General features: G+C 36.9%; 1 protein-coding gene across 1 annotated transcript in view; it reads right to left on the bottom strand.

Moving 5' to 3' along the window:
* The window catches only part of Dhc36C (Dynein heavy chain at 36C), a 40644-nt gene extending 20615 nt beyond the window's left edge, over positions 1-20029 (bottom strand). The window contains 42 exon segments of the mRNA XM_074084978.1: positions 570-711; positions 821-993; positions 1077-1289; positions 1839-1986; positions 2072-2223; positions 2325-2500; positions 2577-2700; positions 4206-4319; positions 4895-5026; positions 7037-7219; positions 8590-8761; positions 8837-8997; positions 9076-9198; positions 9489-9586; positions 9589-9613; positions 9697-9842; positions 10078-10243; positions 10343-10573; positions 10766-10902; positions 11017-11173; positions 11484-11599; positions 11687-11849; positions 12159-12287; positions 12611-12755; positions 12855-13081; positions 13188-13341; positions 13437-13559; positions 13647-13931; positions 14188-14309; positions 14559-14736; positions 14959-15083; positions 15174-15255; positions 15438-15659; positions 16834-17081; positions 17155-17283; positions 17367-17558; positions 17644-17793; positions 18240-18393; positions 18557-18723; positions 19120-19255; positions 19517-19721; positions 19813-20029. Of these exon segments, the coding sequence (XP_073941079.1) occupies positions 570-711; positions 821-993; positions 1077-1289; positions 1839-1986; positions 2072-2223; positions 2325-2500; positions 2577-2700; positions 4206-4319; positions 4895-5026; positions 7037-7219; positions 8590-8761; positions 8837-8997; positions 9076-9198; positions 9489-9586; positions 9589-9613; positions 9697-9842; positions 10078-10243; positions 10343-10573; positions 10766-10902; positions 11017-11173; positions 11484-11599; positions 11687-11849; positions 12159-12287; positions 12611-12755; positions 12855-13081; positions 13188-13341; positions 13437-13559; positions 13647-13931; positions 14188-14309; positions 14559-14736; positions 14959-15083; positions 15174-15255; positions 15438-15659; positions 16834-17081; positions 17155-17283; positions 17367-17558; positions 17644-17793; positions 18240-18393; positions 18557-18723; positions 19120-19255; positions 19517-19721; positions 19813-20029 (6642 nt within the window).
* Positions 20030-20619: the final 590 nt, after the last annotated feature.

The following is a 20619-nucleotide window of genomic DNA, read 5'->3' as shown; positions in this document are numbered from 1 at the left end:
TTTGTGTCACAAGGGAGCAAAATGGTGTATTTACGGCGAGGGCGTACATTGAATCCAGAATGTAGCGAAGGATTCTACAATAGAATCCTGAGCGTAGCGAGGGATTCTAAAGTAGAATCATGAGCGTAATGAGGGATTAAAGTGTTAACGCCCAAGATGAAAATAATTTTGCTCCCAAGTGGCTCATACAACTTTTCACACCGAGCATTAAGAAACTTGAAGAAAAAAAACATCTGAATATAATTAAAAAACAACCAGCATAGAAAATGGCGTGGCTTTATAATTATCAACTTCAAAAAATGGCATTTGCAATAAAACACTTAGAAAAGCCTTGAACAGAAAAGTTGCACTTTGCTCCCTCTCGACAGGGAGGCAAAGTTACTTTTCTGAAGGAGAGGTGTGAAAAATATATTGTTGCCAAAGTTTGACTTTGTACAAACATTGACTAAGTAATTTCAATCAGCGTTTACAACATGTAGGTTAACCTAGACTTAAGGCTTTTTAGCATGAAAGACCTGACGAAAGTATAAAATATATTCAATAGAAGTGAAATGAAAGTTAGTAGTCACCTGGAACAGATCATACTCGTTGATATGAGCAGCAAGGCGAGTGAGCGACTGCCTGCCCGAACCGCCGAGCCCAACAAGAAGCCCGTGCGAGCGCGGCTGCGTCAACACACGGCAGATGCGAGACACGTGTTCGATGGCAAACCTTAGGACAAAATCCTTAGTTAGGATGAACTATTCACAATTGTTAAAAATCTTTTTATTAATTGCACTTCTATTGATATACCTAATGAGATATTTAAATTGTTTCTCACCTAAACAGTACAAGGTTCATAGGTTTTTTGGACATGTTGTTAAACTCAACGAGAAAGGCGTCAACTGTAGAGTTCAAATGTTCCATATTGGTTGTCTCCATATAAAATCGGGTATCTACTTTTGGATTCGCAAAATCGCAGTAGATCAGATTTCGCAAATGACGATCGGTTATCTGAAGGTATTAAAATAATAATTATTGGCTAACATCACAATAGTATTTACAATTTTTTAAAAATTAGGTTTATCACGGTATACCAATTCATCTGGCTCGGTGAGCAGCCTTGAGAACATTTTGTCGAAGTCATCATTGAGGCATTTAGCAGTAGACTCTCGTAGACAAGTGACTAGCCACTGTCGGTCCTTTTCTTCGACCAGACGGTCTGAGAAAACTCGGAGGCATTCATGTACCCATAGACGCTTGATAGACTGAAGAGAAGGAGTCACTTCCGGGACCGACAGAAGAACGCCCTGCATTTAGGAAGCAATCTAGTAACAAAAGTATCATAAAACTGTTATTCAACCATGTATTTATTTAACCATGTTCATGTAACATCTCTGAATACAGAAGTTTTGACGCCACGGTTACTAAGCAACAATTCTCAACAATTCTTCTTCTCCGCGAAAAAATATATTAAATGCCATTCTACTTCCAGACTATAATATACATATTTATAGTCACACTAATTAGAATTCAATCCCAAATAAAATCCGCAACATGACCAAACCCAACATAAACTCCTCCTCATAGGCGGTGAGAGCGTCTTCTGCTTTAATTCGATAGCGTTCCATCGACACGCACTAAGCAGTCGCTTTATCCTTCCTACAGCAAACTGCTAAAGGGTGTAATTCACTCCTGTCGTCTCTATTTCTGAACACATACACTATACTAGGGTTCTTCAAGCCTAGACCGTTACTGGCACAGTGATTTACACCTTTAATATCATCAGCACTACCCTTTAAAAGTGATATGGATATAATGCGTTTCGTTAATAATACGTTTATTTTATGCGTTCTTACCAATATAACTCTTGAGAAATCTCGAAGATTAAAAGTATAATGTGATTTGGATGGTGTTGGCAGCAAATTTAAGCGACATTCCTTATACACCTCTAATGTGCCATTGACAATCTCCTCGATGCACGGATCGAAGTCCTTGGAGAACCCCCTATAAAACGAAGATTGGTGTAACAACAAAGGAGAAAAGAACTGTCTATGAATAGTACTTATGTCAAATAATGAAAAATCTATACCTAGTGTCCAGGTGCCATAACATTATTCTACCGAAAATAACCCGTAGAGTTAATTCATCAAATTCGTCGATGCAGAAGAATGCGAAATGACGAGAAAATCTGGGTGTCACTAGTTTTGCTCCAGGCGTGGGTTTACCCATCGCACACATAAACTGCAAGTTGAAAATTACCCCACGTCATCTCACGTACTTACGTGATACAAATTAATAGTTAGTGTCTACCTAAGAATCAAAAGATTAGATAACACACTGACCTGAACATCAATCAAATGCATAGCCACGTTGGTCTTGCGATCGTACCACAGGCCTAAGTCTATTCCTTGACGCAGTACCTCTATGGGAGGCTGCGCGCCATAAGTTTCAGCTTGTGGCATGCTCACGTCGTCAACGAATACTACGGAATAGCATCCAATCGGTGGTCCGAAAACCCCTGAAAATGAATGATTTAGAAAGAAAAATAATACCCAGAACGTAGTACCTAAGTAACATAGTAAGCCAAAATAAACCTTTTCGTCTCTTGTCAAGCTTGCCCATAATGATATCTTGGGTCTGATTACAATTTGTTTGTGCCGAGAATGCCATGATAAGAGCTTTATAAATTTTTGTATCAACCCTCTTTACTAAATAGTCCTGAAAAATTACCCAAAATAAGTAATTAAAAAGTAGAATTTAAAATTGAAAATATACTTATTAAGTGCCTAGGGATCCCATCAAAACAGCTAGGATGACTTTCAACGTGCCAGTAGGGACACCAGCATAACTCTTTATTGTGTTAAAAAATTGAATTTAAAAATGGAAAAACGAGCGTCTTGCCACGGTTTCCAATTTAGGATTGCCCTGACAGAAACCATAATTAAACATCCATTATAAACAACAGCTTAAAAGCCATATGAAAATAATTTACCTCCTTGATGAATCGATAGTCATACCTTTTCTTTAAATAGTACTGTATGAACAAAGTTAACCTGTCCGATTATAACATTAAAACTTAATGCCTAATGATGTAAATGATATTTAAAACTTGATGAAGATATTCTAATTTTCGGAATATTCAGCGATTTGCTTTTAATCGCTATTGTCCGAAATTTTAAAAGTTTACCTCAACAAAAGTAAAAGAAAACGATTTTATCTAATTAATAGTTTTGAATTTTTTAAAATTATTACAAAATTTCCGCAATACTTTTTTTAAATTTAAAACCAATTGTTTTTAATTATTTTTTTCTAACTATACAATTATTAAGAGATTCTAACTGTGTGATTTATTAAAATAAACATTTTTTTTAATTAAATTACAATAGACCACTTTTGTTTCTTTTCCGCCATTTTAAAAATATTGTTTTCTTAATAAAAACATTCCAATTTCAAATTCTAAAATGGGTGATGTAATATGCAGGCTAGTTTTTATTTCAGAAAGGTTAAAAATGCGTTTAAAAAATTATGAACACACTAGGTTTATATTTTATATTAAAAGTGAACTGGAACTCGTTTTTAGGGTTCCGTAGCCAAAATGGCAAACAGTGAACGCTTATAGTTTTGCTATGTCTGTCTGTCTGTCTGTCCGTCCGCGGCTTTGCTCAGGGACTATCAATGCTAGAAAGCTGAAATTTGCACGAAAATATATGTAAACTATGCCGACAAAATGGTATAATAAAAAATTCAAAAAAAATATTTTTAGGTTACCTTTCATAGACGCAAAGTGGGGGTGATTTTTTTTCTCATCCAACCTTGTACTGTGGGGTATAGTTGGATAGGTCTTTTAAAACCATTACGGAGTTATACAAACGATATTTCGATTCAGTGATTTGTTTGCAAAACATTCAACTTTAAAGTGCAAATTTTGATTAAAGTTGAGCGTCCCCCACCCCCTCTTAAAACTAAACCAGTGGGTGGAAAAATTTTAAAAAATTGAGGATGGTAGTAAGTATATCAAACTTACAAGGAAAACTATAACGGTTAAGTTTTCTTGAGACTTATTAGTAGTTTAACAGTAAATAGGAGCCTAAGGTATAAACTTGGAATATTCCGTACAAAATACGAAATCCTTAGAAAAATATTACTTATTTTTTTCGTAATGGCTACGTAACCCTATTTCGGGCGTGTCCAATACCCTCTTGGCCGGTTTTTTTTTTCATTACCTTCTCTGGGAATTCCTTTTCCAGTAGTCCTCTAAATAACATATCGAACTTGGCCCGGCTATCAGCTTCTAATGTTGCACCAATAGACCAAATACAGGAAAAGAAGAAAACACCCTAAAATAATAAAATGAAACAGTCACTGTTTACTTGATTAACGTACGGCACTTTAAAGGGGCGACCCGAGGTTTTCATAGATTTTTGTCAAATTTTGAATCTTCTCCTACTTTTGCACAACAGATAGAATTATAAGTCAAACGCCTACCGGTTCTTCAATCCTTTATCTCCATTTTTGTCTACCGGATTTTGAAAAAATTGAATACTTAATTTTGTATGATTTTTTTTAACATTGTTTGGAAAACACTTATTTCGTATCTCTATTGACGTGAAAGATCTAATATATATACGAAATCTACATATTTGGGTTTGTCTTTGACGTCTCTAAAAAGTGGTCGAGGGTTTTCATTTGAAACTAATTAACACAAAAGTTATGGCCAGAAAACCAGTTTCTTGGCCTAAAATTGTTCAACTTTGATGCCAAATATCTGGAAGACAATGAACTTTGAAGTAAATATGGGATACTATATTGCTTAAAGCCGTTGTTTTTAATATAATAAGCTACAAGAAAACATTAGAAAACTAAGGAATTCAGATCGAAGTTCATTGGGGCATGGGATCCCCTTAAGCCTTACCTCTAGTTGTGCTCTGATGTCCAGATCATTCACGGTTTCCATATACTTCTCGTCGTAGAAGTCGTCCATAAACGAATCAATTAAACTCATACATGCTTGAACTAAATTGCTGCGTGATGTCACATACATTTGCTGTGGAAACCAAACTTGCTTAGCTATTTAAAATAGTTATTTTCACTTCTCATGCTCTAAAAGTCGGCCAATATAGCCTTACGAGGCGGGAGTAAAGTGAGTACTTTAGTTCCTAGGGAGTAAAAGTAATTAATTTTTTAATTTACTTTGAGTGACTTAGATAAACTCAATAACAGCCAGTACATTGCTTAGTTTTTGGCATAAAATAAGATTGTGTGTGGACCATTTTCATGACGAAAATGTTACGTTCTTAGTCAGTTCATAGCCTATGCTTTTTCCGCTTGTATGGACCATTTTGCCGATGCAATTTGTTATATCTGTGTCTGGTTGGAAAAAAAATACTTACCGCGAATATTTTGAAATTGTTGTAGAGCGTAAATCATAAGCGATTAAAATAAATTGATTACTCTCACAAATCTCAAGTGATAATGAAAATTATGATGTCGAGCAAAGAGCAAAAGACATACCTAATTGATAATCATTTACCGCCGAAATCTAGAAAGATTTATTTAAAAATCTATGAAGGTTTTATGGACTGGAGGAATAAGAAATGCATTCATTCTATCACAGAAATGACTATTTTTTTCTCGCAATCGAAGTGAAAAATAGAGTTTTCACCTCGAGACTAAAAGTCAATATAAACCCTCGGAAAAATAGACACCCTTGCTTAAGCTCCGGTGGCTAACCACCTCGGGTATATATTGGCTTATTTTAGTCCCGCGATAAAAAATATACTATTGTGTCACAAGGGAGCAAAATCATGTATTTACGGCGAGGGCGGTACATTGAAGTGAAGTTGAGTGATTCATACAACTTTTCACACCGAGTATGACGAAAGTTTAAATAAAGCAAGTGGTTTTACAATTATCAACTTTAAAATTTTGCATTTGCAAAAAGACACTTAGAAAAGCCTGTAACAGAAAAGCTGCCTCTCGTCAGGGAGGAAAAAAAACTTTTTCTACTCGCGTAGTACAATGTGCTACTAGCGGTATCGCTAGCGGTAATCCAATGAGGTGCATTGTGTGATCGCAACTTTGACATTTCATTGTGAAACGTTTCACAATGTTCTTTTTCGCACTGTAAATGGCGGGAATAAAAAAAAACTTTAACCATTCTATTTTATTTAGGGGCTGTTTCACCATCCTTTGATTAGTGTTAACCGACGGTTAAATGTGATGCCGTCTCCGTCTCGAACAAAACAAATAGAGATGGCATCACACCTAACCGCCAGTTAACACTAATCAATGGATGGTGAAACAGCCCCTTACTTAATTATATAAAATATGTTTACATAAACAATTATTGAATAATGAATACTTACATAACGGACAATAAATGAATTTAACAGTTATTATGAAATTTTAATATTTCAACATTATTAAATTTAATTTGGCTATATTCGAAAAAGTTCCCGGGTCCATTCTAAGGTTGTAATTAGTAAAAAAAAAAGTTTCAAAATAGCGGGTGACACTCTTTCCCGGCCCGGATAATACCGACATTACGACGAAAACCCGACCCTGTTTTTTGTGTACTCGCCCATAGAAACTGACGTGAGCTTTTTTCTTCTTTCTTCTTCTTGATTCTTCTTTTGTTAGAGTGTTACCAAAATAGCGGGATTTGTTTTTTTGATAATTTGCAACCTTTAAAATCGAAAAATTCATTTATTGTCCGTTATGTAAGTATTCATTATTTATTAATTGTTTATGTTTGAGCTCGTAGAAAAAGTAATGTACTCAACTATTCATAATCAGCCATTGAGACACCATGCGTATCTATTAGGACATGAGGCACTCGCACACGTGTCTCAATGGCCCTTATTATGATACAGTTGCATAAAATACTATATTTAATCATCCAAAAAAGTAATGTACTCAACTATTCATAATCAGCCATTGAGACACCATGCGTATCTATTAGGACATGAGGCACTCGCACACGTGTCTCAATGGCCCTTATTATGATACAGTTGCATAAAATACTATATTTTAATCATCCAAAAAAGTTGCTTACCTTAGTTTGTCCCGAATACTCAACAAGCCACAATAACGGAGACATAAAGCGGTGGAACAAACTTTTGATAATGTTGCGGTTGGCAACTGATAGAGACTCCGGCAGAGTGTTTAGCCATGAATCCATAAGGCATTTCCATCCTAGGCCTTTCGGCTCCATGTATATCATGCCACAACGCGACACCTAACAGTAAAAAAAAGTTTAGGCTCGTAAAACACACTTTCTCAAAACGTGCACGTTCCGCGAGTGCACTAGCTCCCAAAACATACACTTCCCAATTAAGGCATTTTTCTGCACACTACCATACATGCACTTGTCTTATAAGTGTATTTTGCCATGGGGGCGCCAACGCCAAATCCTTGAGACAAGAAATGAAGAAGAAAAGAAGAAAAATGCTACTCATTGGCAGTTTTAACAGTTTTTCTCAAACACTGAAGGGAGGGGCGCCACCATCAAGATTTTGCCCCGGTTCGAAAAAAACGTAGATCCGGGACTGGTTATACGAATACGCTCTTTAGAAAAAGAGTACATGGTCAATCAACTAAAGTGTATGTTATTGTCCCGTAACTTAGGAGACATCAGTGACTTTGTAAGAGAAATGTTTGCAATGTTTATGAGATGAGCCATGAAGGATTTGCCTTAAAATAAAACTGTCGAAACTCCTAACTATTAGTAAATTCATTTAATAAGAAATATTATGAAAATACAAAATATCCATAGGGCTAAAACTACTTACTATTAAATTAAAATAACTCAAGTTAAACCTTAATTCAAAAAGAGAAATTGGCCTCTTGGAATGGTGCCCATCACGCAGGCAGCATTCCAGCGTTGAACTGCGATTGAGATTCTTTGCGCGAGAAAGCTGCCGGCGCTAGGGTTGCCTGTTGCCTCCCTTAACCTATTGCTGAGCTCCCTGTGTAGCTCCAGCGCACCCTTACCCCAAGGACCTAGAGTCTCGACGCGCCGAGACAGCTATATTTTGTGACCTTGAGGCGTCTGCCGCCGCCCCCCGCACGTTTGGTATACTATTTGTGGATTTGACCTTACTCCATAAAATCATACTTAACTCAAAAGACGTTACCATGGCAACAAGGTACAATAAAAAGTCGATTAACCCACCTGCTTCTCTGACTCTGGGAAACTGTACAGTCAAGTGTAATAATATGTATCTATTTGAACCACTTAAAATATGTTATTACGTCGGAATAAGAGTCGGTGGTACTACGTATTTTTAATTGTTGAATAAGTTTATATTTTTACTCTTGACTTACCATGGGAAAAAATGCCCTATCTGAGAAATCGTATCCATTAGAAAGTACCTACGTGTTTTACGACCGTGTACCTGTCGAGAAAGTGTTTTTCCTAAAAAATTACACTTTTAGAGAAAGTGCACATGTCGGGACAACGGGTTTGGAAATTACGCGTTAAAAAAGAGAATGACATTTTTTATGAGTATCTTAGTGCTAGGGTTAGTGCATGTATTGTATACCCACTTTTATTCCTTTAAACGGACGTAAAAATACAACAATAGGATAAAGTGAGACTAGAGTCACCGTGGCAGGCGAGGCAGCCTCGAGGTCCATGGGTTCAAACACCAGGTTGGTGGTGGGTGCGAGCTGAATAATCTCCCCGCTCATCAGGCACAGCTTCTTATTATCATCCAAAACTGTATTCAGATTTTCGATCCAAATTGCATCTACTGGTCCGTCAAACACTAGCCATTTTCTATAATAAGAAAATTATTATTACGTTAGTTTTTGTTCTAAACGCTTACGATGCGCGTTTTTGTGTAGTTTATACCTGTTGTCATTGGGAGAGACTGCAAACGCTCTGTAACTGACCGCAAGGATACCGTCGGACCACTCGTGAGACACTGGATCGAACTGCCCGTACAATTGACCCATTGTAATCGATTTTGGATTTATGACTGTCCACTCTACTGGATTTTCATTCATCAATCCCTTAAAACATGATATAATTATGTACATAATACGTAAAGCGATCCCATGTACCTATTATATTTGTTATGAATCACATACTTTTTCATGCACGCATGCTAACGCATGACCCAGGGCGTGATAGCACGTTGTTTTCCCCGAAAAAGGGAAACCTACTAACATGAGTCCGTGTCTTACGAGGATCATCTCGTATAGTTGTAGAACCTAGAAACACACACAATTAATAAATAAATTTAAACTTAGGCATTCATTGTACGTATGTTCAAACATGTCTGTTTCATAGAAGCAGTCGTTTGGAGTTTGTATTCGCCGTATTTAAGTTACTTTGTTGTAAGACCTATAAAAATATGCTACTTCATCTGCGTCCAGGTTTCCACTAAAACATTCCACTTCCCTGGAGTAAAATGTACCCTATATCAACCTGAAATAACACGTACAAACAAATACACACAAACAAAGTTTTCTTTTTCATTACGTCAGTAATTTAACAGCACCTTTTCAACGAAGAAGTCATTCGCCTGTAAATTAAGAGGTCCACACACTTGCTTCAAACAGGCTACCAGGTGGGGCAAGCCGGCTGCAGGTAGGGGAGACCAGGGAACAGATCGCCAATGATACCCTGTTCAAAAAATAGATTATAATTTTACTAAGTATAATATCTGGTCATTTGAGATAAAATTAAAATCTCTTTACAGATCGTACCATGAACAGTGGCACATCATGCTCAAGGAACTTGGGAAGGTTAACATCTTTAATGGACCGCAGAAGAATAACATCCTCGTCCTCGTCTGGATACCGCAGCTTCAGAGCTCCAGCCGCACGAAGCACTGATTTTACGGCTCGCATACCTAGAAATAATTTAAGACTGTGATAGAAATAAAGTAAAGGGACGACAACAGAAGCGCAAAAATCGAGGGTGGCATATTTATTAGAATAAAAGTAAAATGAGATGTCATAATTCACAAACACAAATATTCAATGCAAGCGCGGCTATTTGCTTGCATAGATTGATCGCACTGCACTGCTTTGCGAAAGAACAAAAAAGCTTATCCATTTTATTTTAATTTATAACTTTATTCTTACCGTAATCATAATGACTCTGTGAAGATAACTGTTCCGAGCATAAACGGTAAGTAGCCACAATTTTAATGGCGAGCGGTTTAGCGTTGAGATAACCAAAGGCGTACAACTCTATCTCAGAAATTAAAGCATAATCTGGGACCATCATAGCCACGGATCGGAATAAAGCCTGAAACCAATAAAGTATGAAGTGAAGACGTTATGTTATGAAGATTCGCTAAGCAACAAAAATGCTTTGACAAGTATTAAATAAACGTTAAAACCTGACCTTTAAGTTATCAGGTAGCTCTGAACGCCCAGCATAACCTGGATTCATAGTAATAAATACTGCGCACGACTTGTCGAGATGCAGAAGAGTGCCTTCAAATAGCAGCGTCGAGGAACCAGAGTTGATGCCTCGTTGGATGGACAAAATCTGCTGCGCCACCACGGAGAGTACCTCCAGATCAATACGGTTGAATTCGTCAAAGCAAGACCAGGCGCCACACGACGCCAATCCCTACAAAAAACAAACTTTTTCTGTCAGTTGCTCCACTGATTTTATCTTTATTTTTGACTGCATTTAATTTCAATATGGAAGTTATATAAAAGTTCGTCAACTTCAAGCATCGTTCTTTTTTCCATTCTGTATGTATACGTGATACAAAAATTCGTAGTTGAAATTACTTATTCAGTTTCGTCATAGACGTACCTTGAAGAATTTTCCAAGGGCAAGGTAATCTAAACCATCAGAACAGTTGAACACCACGCATTGTTTTGCAACAGCCTTTGCCAAGTCTTTTGTAGTTTCTGTCTTTCCCGTACCAGCTGGGCCTTCTGGCGCACCACCTGTAATTGATATGATAATTGCATAAACAATTAGTACTTACTTGATTATTGATATCACAAATAAGTTAAAATGATCCGCTGAGTGAATCGGTTGTCGGTGAAAAGAGTACTTACCTAAATTCAAATGCAGAGCTCCGAAAAGTGTTCGGAAACATCTGTCGGTAAGCGGCGTGACCACCAGACGGCCTGCGTTTCCAAGATACTCGTAGCCATACATGAGCTGGGAGTTAATCATACGGGTTGCGATTTGCATAGTTTCGTTTTCTTGTTTCTGTTAGAAACGATATGCAAGTAAGTTCACATGAACTCAAAAAAAATTACAACATTCGTAATCAGCAATAGAGAAAACTTCAAGCAGAGGATCGTCGGTTTAAACCCGGGCTCGCACGTCTGAGTTTTTCGAACTAAATATGCTAAAATAAAATTGAAATTTACCACGAGCTTTACGGTCAAGTAAAACATCGTGAGGCAACCTGCGCAAACCTGCAAAGCAATTCAATGGTGAAGTTCTCAATCCGCATCGGGCCCGCGTCTGAAGGTTATTTATAGGATAGACACGATAACAGTACAATGCCAATTACCTCCCAATAATATCGTATTTGAGAAAGCCAATTGAAGTCATTATCTCGTTTTACTTTTAGTTCAATAAGCAACATGAGCACATCTCTAGCGTGCACATCTAACACAACAAGAGCTCCTAAAAAGTATAAAACCGTTAATAATTACATGCTTAGATACTTTTTACATTCCACAAACACCGACAAAAAAATGGTAAATGGCTTACCAAGCGTAATTCTATTCTGTAAGCTAAGCTCCCCGCGGACCAAATCCACAATTTTAGAGATCTGGAAATTACACTTATCCCAATAGGCCTTCATAGCCTGTAAGTTGATATGAATGGCATCTGTGACCTCTGAAGTCCAGAATGTCATCGCTATACATTGCACCTGTAAAATTACCGAAAGTAGGAAATTAATGAAGCCCTCTAAGCTAATAAGCTTGAAATTTGAACTTTGTATAGTGCCGTCCCGTTCACGCAAATAGGAGAGTAAGAGGAACGATATGATACGAACTTCACACTACGGAGTAGAGTAGCCCACCAGGGTTCTGAATCATACGTTCTCGTTGAAAGGAACCGATAAAATGAAAACCTTGATGTTTGAGAGGTTCCAGGCAATGACTTTATTTTTCTTGTTCATCTTGCACTTAAGACCCAAAATGAAGAAAAGCACTAGTATAATAAGCTGGATACGTACAGCTTGTCCAGGCCACACCAGCACCCACGCCTGACGCCGTCGTTTCGTATAATCGTCGAACGATAAAGCCACTGCATGGTGCACGGATGCTTTCATCGCTCCTTCAAGCTCCAACAACCATTTTTCTACCTGTATTAATAATATATTTAACTTGAGACTAGAAATACAATTGGAAGTAGTTAAATAAATAAATGTTAAGTTATAAATGCGATAGTTTGTAAGTGTCTGTTACTTCATCACGTCTAAACAATTGAACCGATTTAGATGAAATTCGGTATACAAATAGTTGGAGCCCCGGAGGACATAGAATAAAAAATTGCATACTTCGCACGGGATAACAATAAACGAATTCTGCGCGGACGGAGTCGCGGGTAACGGCTAGTGATTAATTAATAAAACAAGTCCGGATATTTTTGTTCTCTCTACAAGAATTCACCACCTAGTTCACCCACCTGTCCTTCGGCAGCAGCAGTATCAATAGTAATGGTAAGCTCGACCACTTCACCTTCTGAGGATTTCATGTGTGTTACTACCAACTCCGGGGTGAATGTTAGCTTCGCAATACCTTCATAGCACTTCTTGAGATGAGGTTGTACTCTGTAAAGAATATAGAAATAAATACCAATTAAGACTAAGAAAAAAAACAAAAGACAATGGTTTAATTGACGAGATTTTAAGAACCAAATATTTAATTACCGCATTGGATCTTTAGTCTCAGACAAAATCTCAAGCAACTCGTCGTTGGAAAGAAAGAAGAAACGGGGGAAGTAGAGACGCTTCTTCTCGAGGTAAGCATTGAGGCCTCTTTGCACCATCTCCAGCAAATTGTTCGACTTTCTCAGCTTATCGAGCATTTTGTCTATCATAATTACATCCAACACTCGAGGCTCGTTGAATGCTGCTTTCATAATTTCACGCCATGTCTACAAATAAATTTTATTCTTATTAACTAGGTAGGTAAAGAGTGCTAGGTAGGTGCATTAGTGAAATCTCGAATATTTTTCTATTATATAAAATGAGTATAATTGCCTTGTCAACAGCACTAAAACGACGGCCTTCTTCGGGAATTTGCTGTTGGATGTCAGGAGACGAGAATATTGGTTCCAAGTACATCCAAGTGGCTTGAACCTTTAACCATTCGTCTAAGATCTCCTGCAGCAGTATTAACTTACCCTCCCAATCACTGGAAACATTAATATTGATTTAGATATCGTGTTAGATTAGAACGCAACATCAAAATTTTGTGAAATAAAAAGGTACTTGTGTAAGGTAACCTACATTATAACTTCTTCGAATGGTTTTATATAAGGTGAATTTTTCATAGTCTGCGTCTTCACAATGTGGTCGTCCAGTAGCAACTGTATTTCATCGACACCCGAAATTATATAAGATCCAGTGTCTCTGGAATACATTACATAAAACTGTACTAACAAGTTTATTGTGATAAAAAATGTGTAAATTAAATACACTTTATAAAGTTTTACTTACTTGTAAACCAAAATATCGAATCTGAGATCAGCCCATTCTTTCATCATCTTGTCCAATGCCTTTTCGAGATTATTTTCTTTGGTAGCAGCCTCCGAGATAGCCTCGAACTTCTCAATGTAGTCTACCAAGTTGAAATCAATGACCTTTTCTAGGGATAATTTGTCATCCACTACTATGGGGAAGCCAACGATCTCGGAGATCTTCTCCCAATGTCGAGGTTTCATGCCAGGGTTGCCAAGTGTTTGGATTATCGGTATGTTTGTCTTAAATTCGTCCATTTTCGCTCTAATAACACAAAAAGCACATTGAACTTGCACGACTGTGAAACTATGATACATGAAACTTAATTAAACACATATTCCATTTTATATACTCGAAAGAAAAAAAGACAACTTATCAGTTAAATTATTAAATATAACAAAAAGCAACGCTATTGTAGTTATATATAAAACCCCATTTCAGACGAGGAATCTTAAAAATAATCACGATCTAAAACCAATTAAATTCAAGTGGCCCCAGTTATTTTTATTACAAAATATACCTGATAGATACAGCAAGCCGGAATGTCTCAGGATTGTCTTGAAAAGATTTCTCTAATTTGTAAACAATCTTATAAAAATAGCTTACATCACCCTCGATATCTTCTGGATCAAAACTTCCCACCTGAAAAACATTACTTTAGATTTCTTACCATAGTTTCACATAGGTACACTCCTTTACCAACATTGATTGAGGAACCCGAGATTTTTTTATTTTTAAAGCCTCAATCTGCAGATATTATAGCGAAAGATAAAAATAACGAGACTGATAATTCTACAAATAAAACGCAACTACGTCGTTCCTGAATAATTTCAGCTACTTACTTTTTTGACAATTTAAAATGTTTTAAGTACTGATTTAGTAGATACCTACTTTAGAGGTCATCCAGTTGTGAAGTTTATTGAGAAAATCTGAACCGGCGTCAAAAAGTTTCTTGTACGGTACAAGTTTATCGTAGACTGCCTTTCTCAACGGATACTGCGAGAGCTCGTAGCCAAAAGCAGTCTCTTCCTCGTTGAACTGATCTATTGTGACCAAAGCAAGCGCCAACCTAGTAAACAGAAGTATCACAATAACATCGCTTTTATAACTTTTACTAAGGCTTCTTATACATGGGTGGTATACATACATACTTCTAACGGCAAAGGCAACTTGTTGAGAAGCGTTGCCGTCGACATGTAGAGTCGGTTGTAATTTTCCCTGCCGTTTATCATCAGGAATGAAACTTAGCATCATCAAATCCTTTAAATTAAATTGATAGAGGACGACTTACTTCTCGTCAACACGACGAGCACGCATCACATATTTTGGCAATTGTTCGATATCGCCCCAGTACTGCACTTCATTACATTGAACTTCATAAACATACAAGTCTTGAATAAACTTTGCAATCCGGACCTGTAAATTAAGGCTTATAAGTAGTTGAAGCGTACTTTTTTCTTCCATATTTTAATCATATTAAAAAAAATAACGGGTTTTTATGCGTACCTTCAACAAAGCTTGATATTCTATTTTCTTCTGTTCGCATATAACTTTTGATTCTTCGATTATACCAGGCAAACGAGCATACCTAAAAGTCCCCGTCATACCCGTAATTATTATAATATAGTTCGTCTTTATGTTTTAAACTTTCACGAGTGTCAAATTATTACCATATCATTAAACGGGATAAGTTGTTTGGATAGAGCCGAAATGACTAAAATAATCAATCAAATTTGATTTGTTAATTTGCAAATTGATCATCGAACTAACCAGTGGAAGGTTTGATTGTTGGACTTGAGTTCGAGCGGCGTGAAGTTTGTATAGTCGCCGAGGAACACGATGTAGCGCAGCACGCTACGTAGTTTGTCTTCCATCTCGTATATCAACACAGTCTCGGCATTCTTGTAGTACTCTATGAGTGCCATAAGACTGCTTGTGTCTGGAGGCGGTGTCAGTAAGGTCGTCGCAATAAAAGAGTACTCGTCGTATATTCTGTTAGAACAAAACCACAGCTTTGTTTCACTGCGTACTTATTTAATTACATGAACTATAAGAATTTTAAATAGTATGTTCTCATACTCAGTAGATTTACCCCTGAATTCACCATCCATTGATTAAATTTATTCGACGGATAAATGTGATGCCGTCTCTGTTTGTTTTGTTCGAATAGACGTACACGGCATCACAGTTATCCGTCAAATAAAATTAATCATTGGGTGGTGAAACAGCCCCTAAGAACACCTCCTAGGGCCCAGTGTCTCCTATCTATGGGATTTATTGTAATGTGACATTGAACTCTCTCATGAGTGACATAAAGTTGCGTGGTCATAAAATAAAAAAGACTCCGGACCTAAAGTATGGAAAATGTGGCTTCAGTTATATATTTGATATGTTATGGATTTCAAAGTCTCTAAAAAACTTAACTCTGAAAGGGACTCGGAAACAGAGGACTTTGAAATCTATAATATAACATATCAAAATCTAAGGATATTTAACTGAAACCACATTTTCTATATTTTAGGTCCGGGGTCCTTTGACATGGGCCGCTGGACTGGAGGTCAATGGCTCTGTGAGGCTGCAAACCTCGCGAAATGACTGTGATATTTTTTAAAATTTGACCCCCTTGACTTCACATCACAGCATAGTTATACATCAGTACGTTCCACTGCTGGGCACAAGCCTCCCCTCAAAATGAGAGGACTTGGGCCACAGTTTCCACACAGGTCCAGTGGGTATCGAGAACTTCACTCGCGCGATTTACTTGTTTCGCAGATTTGTGTAGCTTTCCTCACGATGTTTTCCTTCATCGAAAAACTCAAATGTGTTAGCCTAGATTTGAACCCATGCACGATTTTTTGCTGGAAAAGTCATAGGTCAAACTACTACCTACCATGGCCTCGGCTTCATTTAAAAAAAGATCCAAAATTGATCACCCGCTAGAGAAGCAATAAAAACTTTATTAGGTATACATATATATTATAGTCATCAATCAATCAAATCTACTCACAAAATTACACAAGAGTTAGGTGAGAAATATTACTTGTAGAGGGAAACCGACTCCATTTCAGCTGAAACAGAAGACGCTTCTTTCCTTCAAAAGACTCTTGCCCGAGGGAGAGACGATCTACTGAATTTTGTGCTATAGGTACTGTTACAAGGAACTTACGCTTTAATTTCAGTTTGATAGTCGTCGGTCATCCTTCGCAACAATGTATTGGCCAATCTCGTAGCAGCTTGCCGTAGAGAGTTGATTAAATCACCTCTTTGCATCTGATACATCCCTATCACGATAGTTCCTTCCAGCTTAGATGGTATTTCTTTTGCGAACTCAACGTATTTTACCGCCTCCACGCAATATTCTTCAAACGTCTTCACAGGCTCCGAATTAATAAATTTCTCTACTCTTGACATAGACTATGCAATAAAAAATTACATTATAAAATTAATAAAATGAATATGATGACAAAAATTGTTTACGCAAGCTTACCTCTCCGTTTAACAAACAAACATAATCATCAAAATCTTGAACCCTGAGTTCGGGCCCAATTCTTTGTTCACTAATTAAATTAGCTAATTGTTTTTTGTACCCGTCTATGAGCTCATCGTCTATAATTGGCTGAAAGGAGATTTTTTTGTTAAAACAGATAATCACCGAAATCATTAAATTATATTATACATGGTTCAATGAAATCTGTGTACCCTCAGTGTAGGTCTATTGGGGCCGCCGAGCTCTTTGTACATAACTGTTTCTAAACGAGGCGTTTGCCAACAGGCATCCATGAGAAAGTCATACAATAAGTTAAGCTGATCTCTAAACTGCTTGAACGATGGTTCAAATTCTATAGCCTCGTTTTGAAACTGAAGATTTATTATAAAACCCTTATTATCTCCCTGAAACAAGAAAAATGTAACGCGCAACTTAAGTGAACTGCTTAAAGTAGTGAATTGTACTAAATTAACAATGCGCGATACTTACCCCAACGTCCATCATATAATCGGTATATTCTTTCATGGATTTCAAACATAACGTTTGCAAGTTATATGTCATTATACATGCCAAGCAATTGTAAAAGTGTTTAAATTTTTGCGCTTGTTTTTGGTCCGGAAGCTGTCTCTTCTTCATTCCCTGTAAAATATTATTCAAGAGATTTTTTTCTGTTCAGTCGCCAACTTTAACTGAACATCTAATCTAATACCTTTAGACGAGCAATTCTCCGTATATTTATTTATTTATTCTGGGGATCTCGTAGGCTGCTTTAACGATTTCTATGAAATATGCTATATAAGGGTATTCGGGGTGAACGATCGATCTAGCTAGATTTTATGTCGGAGAAAACGCATGATTTACCTTAAACGCATGGTACCTTTTAATGTTGTGATTAAATCTCACGAATGGTAAGTTAAAAGTAAAGATTATTTGAGTGACGAGGGCTGTTTATCTACAGATTGTTACAAAATAGGTACCTCAAAAGTAGAAAGTCCCCTATAAAAAGTCCATTGGCAAATCGGAGAAGGAGCAGACAAAAAAGAGAAGACATGGTTGTCTAAAACTTGGTTTCAAAACTTGCAAACCTGTTGGAAAACAGCCTGTAGCATAGGTATCCACTGGTTCATCAACACGCCGGAGATGACCTCAATATTTTTCTTGCAAATAGAAGTGAATTCCGTAAGCATATAAGCTTCTGTTGCCGACGTTAACTCGCTTAAGTTTATCAATCGAAGATTACTAAAATAATAATTTATGTACATATTAAATTAAATTTCATGTTCACAATAATTTACCTACCTTTAATGTACCAATCTAAATTATTTACACATAACTATGAACAAATAAAAATAAATCAAACAATCAATGATTTTAAAGCAGAAGTACAGGTAAATAAGTTTACTTGAATTGTTTCATCCAAATCTCTAAAACCTGCGCAATGCATGGGTTCACGTTAAACAGTTCCTTCGTGAGCGTTTTTTTAGCGACGGCATACCGATTCCTCCACGCGTCATCTTTCTTAGCCATTTCTAGTTTTAGTGGAGTATCCTCTTCTTCTGCTGACTCTTCCTACACAAAAAAGGGAGGACTAATACTTACTTTTGATCAGGTTACAGTTCAATTACGGCGGCTAGCAGGTAAAGCAGCTATTTCAGCTATTTTTTTAAATTTAAATAAATATAATATAAAATTCACACCAATTGACCTAGTCCCAAAGTAAGCTTAGCAAAGCTTGTGTTATGGGTAGGTACTACGCACCGGATAAATATAATTATATCGATAGATACATACTTAAATACATATTAGCACCCAAGACCCGAGAACAAACATTAGTATTTTTCATACAAATATCTGCCCCAACACGGGAATCGAACCCGGGACCTCAAGCTTCGTAGTCAGGTTTTCTGACCACTAGGCCATCTGGACGTAGCTATATTTACACATAATACATCACTCATTACTTACCGTATTCGGGTCTCTCAAAACGAAGTCCACAATTGCCTTCTTCATGCTCATCATAAAATCTTCACACATTTCATCGGTAGCAATGATTAAAGTGTCCGACCATTTTTTTAGCTTCGGTGAAATCAAATTATGAACTCTACAAAAATATTTAAAAAATCATCAGTAGTATTGTACATTGCGCATTCCCAAGTTTAAATTGGAACTTTTCGAGTTAATAGTGATTCTATAATGTTTCCTTGTATTTAGTTTTAAGTAGATGCAAAAACTTTGTTTATTTAACACGAATTACAACTACAAATTATGTGGTTATATGTTTCCCCATCTCTGTCAGCCAGTATAGGTATTTCGGCGATCACACTAGTGGGTATACATTCTTAAGTTCTAAGTTAACATTTACCGTTTGATTATTTTTTGGTCCAATGGCGCTACGTGGATAGAGTCAATACCATATCGTAAATAGTAATAGTATCGTAACATGTTCTTTTCCTCTCCGGATGGGAATTCATCCTTATCCTCCCCTGGGGCAGATTGACAAATGAGATCCATGAGCTTAGCTCTAAATTGTTCGCGTGCTTTTTTCAGAGCAGTAAAATTCTGCATTACTGCAATAAAAAAAATATGTAGGTTACGTACGAAGACTTGGTTGTATTATTTATATTTTTTTTAAAACGTAGGCTAAAAATTCTTTATTACCGACTGATTTCTTTCTAATTACCGGCGCCACTTCTTTCCTCGCGGCTTTAGGTGGCGGCGGTAGTTTAAGAACTTCCTCTGGCAACGAAAATAGTGGTTTGGTTCGTATTTTGGAGTTATCAGGTTTTTTCATCTTAGGAAGTTTAGGTAGTTTCACGTCGGATGATGAAGGTTCCGGCAGTGATTTCTTTCGGGTTGGTTTTTTACCTTTGTCCATGATATCTGTTTATTTTAAAAAGTATCTTGCTATTAGTAACTTATTTCATACTTATTCAGAAGACGTTCCCACCTATGCAACGTCACAACTAAGATAAGATCAAATAATAGCTTTGTTTTCAATCTAACTAAAAAAATCCTATAAATAGTATTTTTTATTATTATTTTTAAACCAAACGTCTCGCAATATAGAGATCCTGTTGTGCCCTTGCACTGCACCCATTTTAATTGCTCAGCTGCTTTACAATTCCCGCCAAAACACAGCAGCAGCCGGACAGCGTAAAGGCGCGGCCACATGCAAGTCGCTCGACACTTGGTTCCAGCGTCAAATCTGGTCACGTGACATATAGCGATAAAGCTGAAAATGTTGAGCTTCATCGCTGAAAAAAAAACCTCTTCAATGAGGGCTATCGCGTATGAATTCGCTACTAGAGGCGCTAGTGTAGCGTGAGTTTTCCTGTAATTTTTTTTTATTTTGTTAAAAAGGAATAATGTCAGTGTAATCTCCGAACAGTTTTCGGGTGAGCTACGCGGGTTTAATTAGAATAATTTTATGAATATTTTGCAATATCTGAAATTAATTAAGGCAAA

This window comes from Choristoneura fumiferana, chromosome 3 (genome assembly GCF_025370935.1).
Source record: "Choristoneura fumiferana chromosome 3, NRCan_CFum_1, whole genome shotgun sequence".
NCBI lineage: Eukaryota > Metazoa > Arthropoda > Insecta > Lepidoptera > Tortricidae > Choristoneura > Choristoneura fumiferana.
Note: the sequence above shows the minus strand (reverse complement) of the source record. Positions and strands in the feature narration are given on the sequence as shown.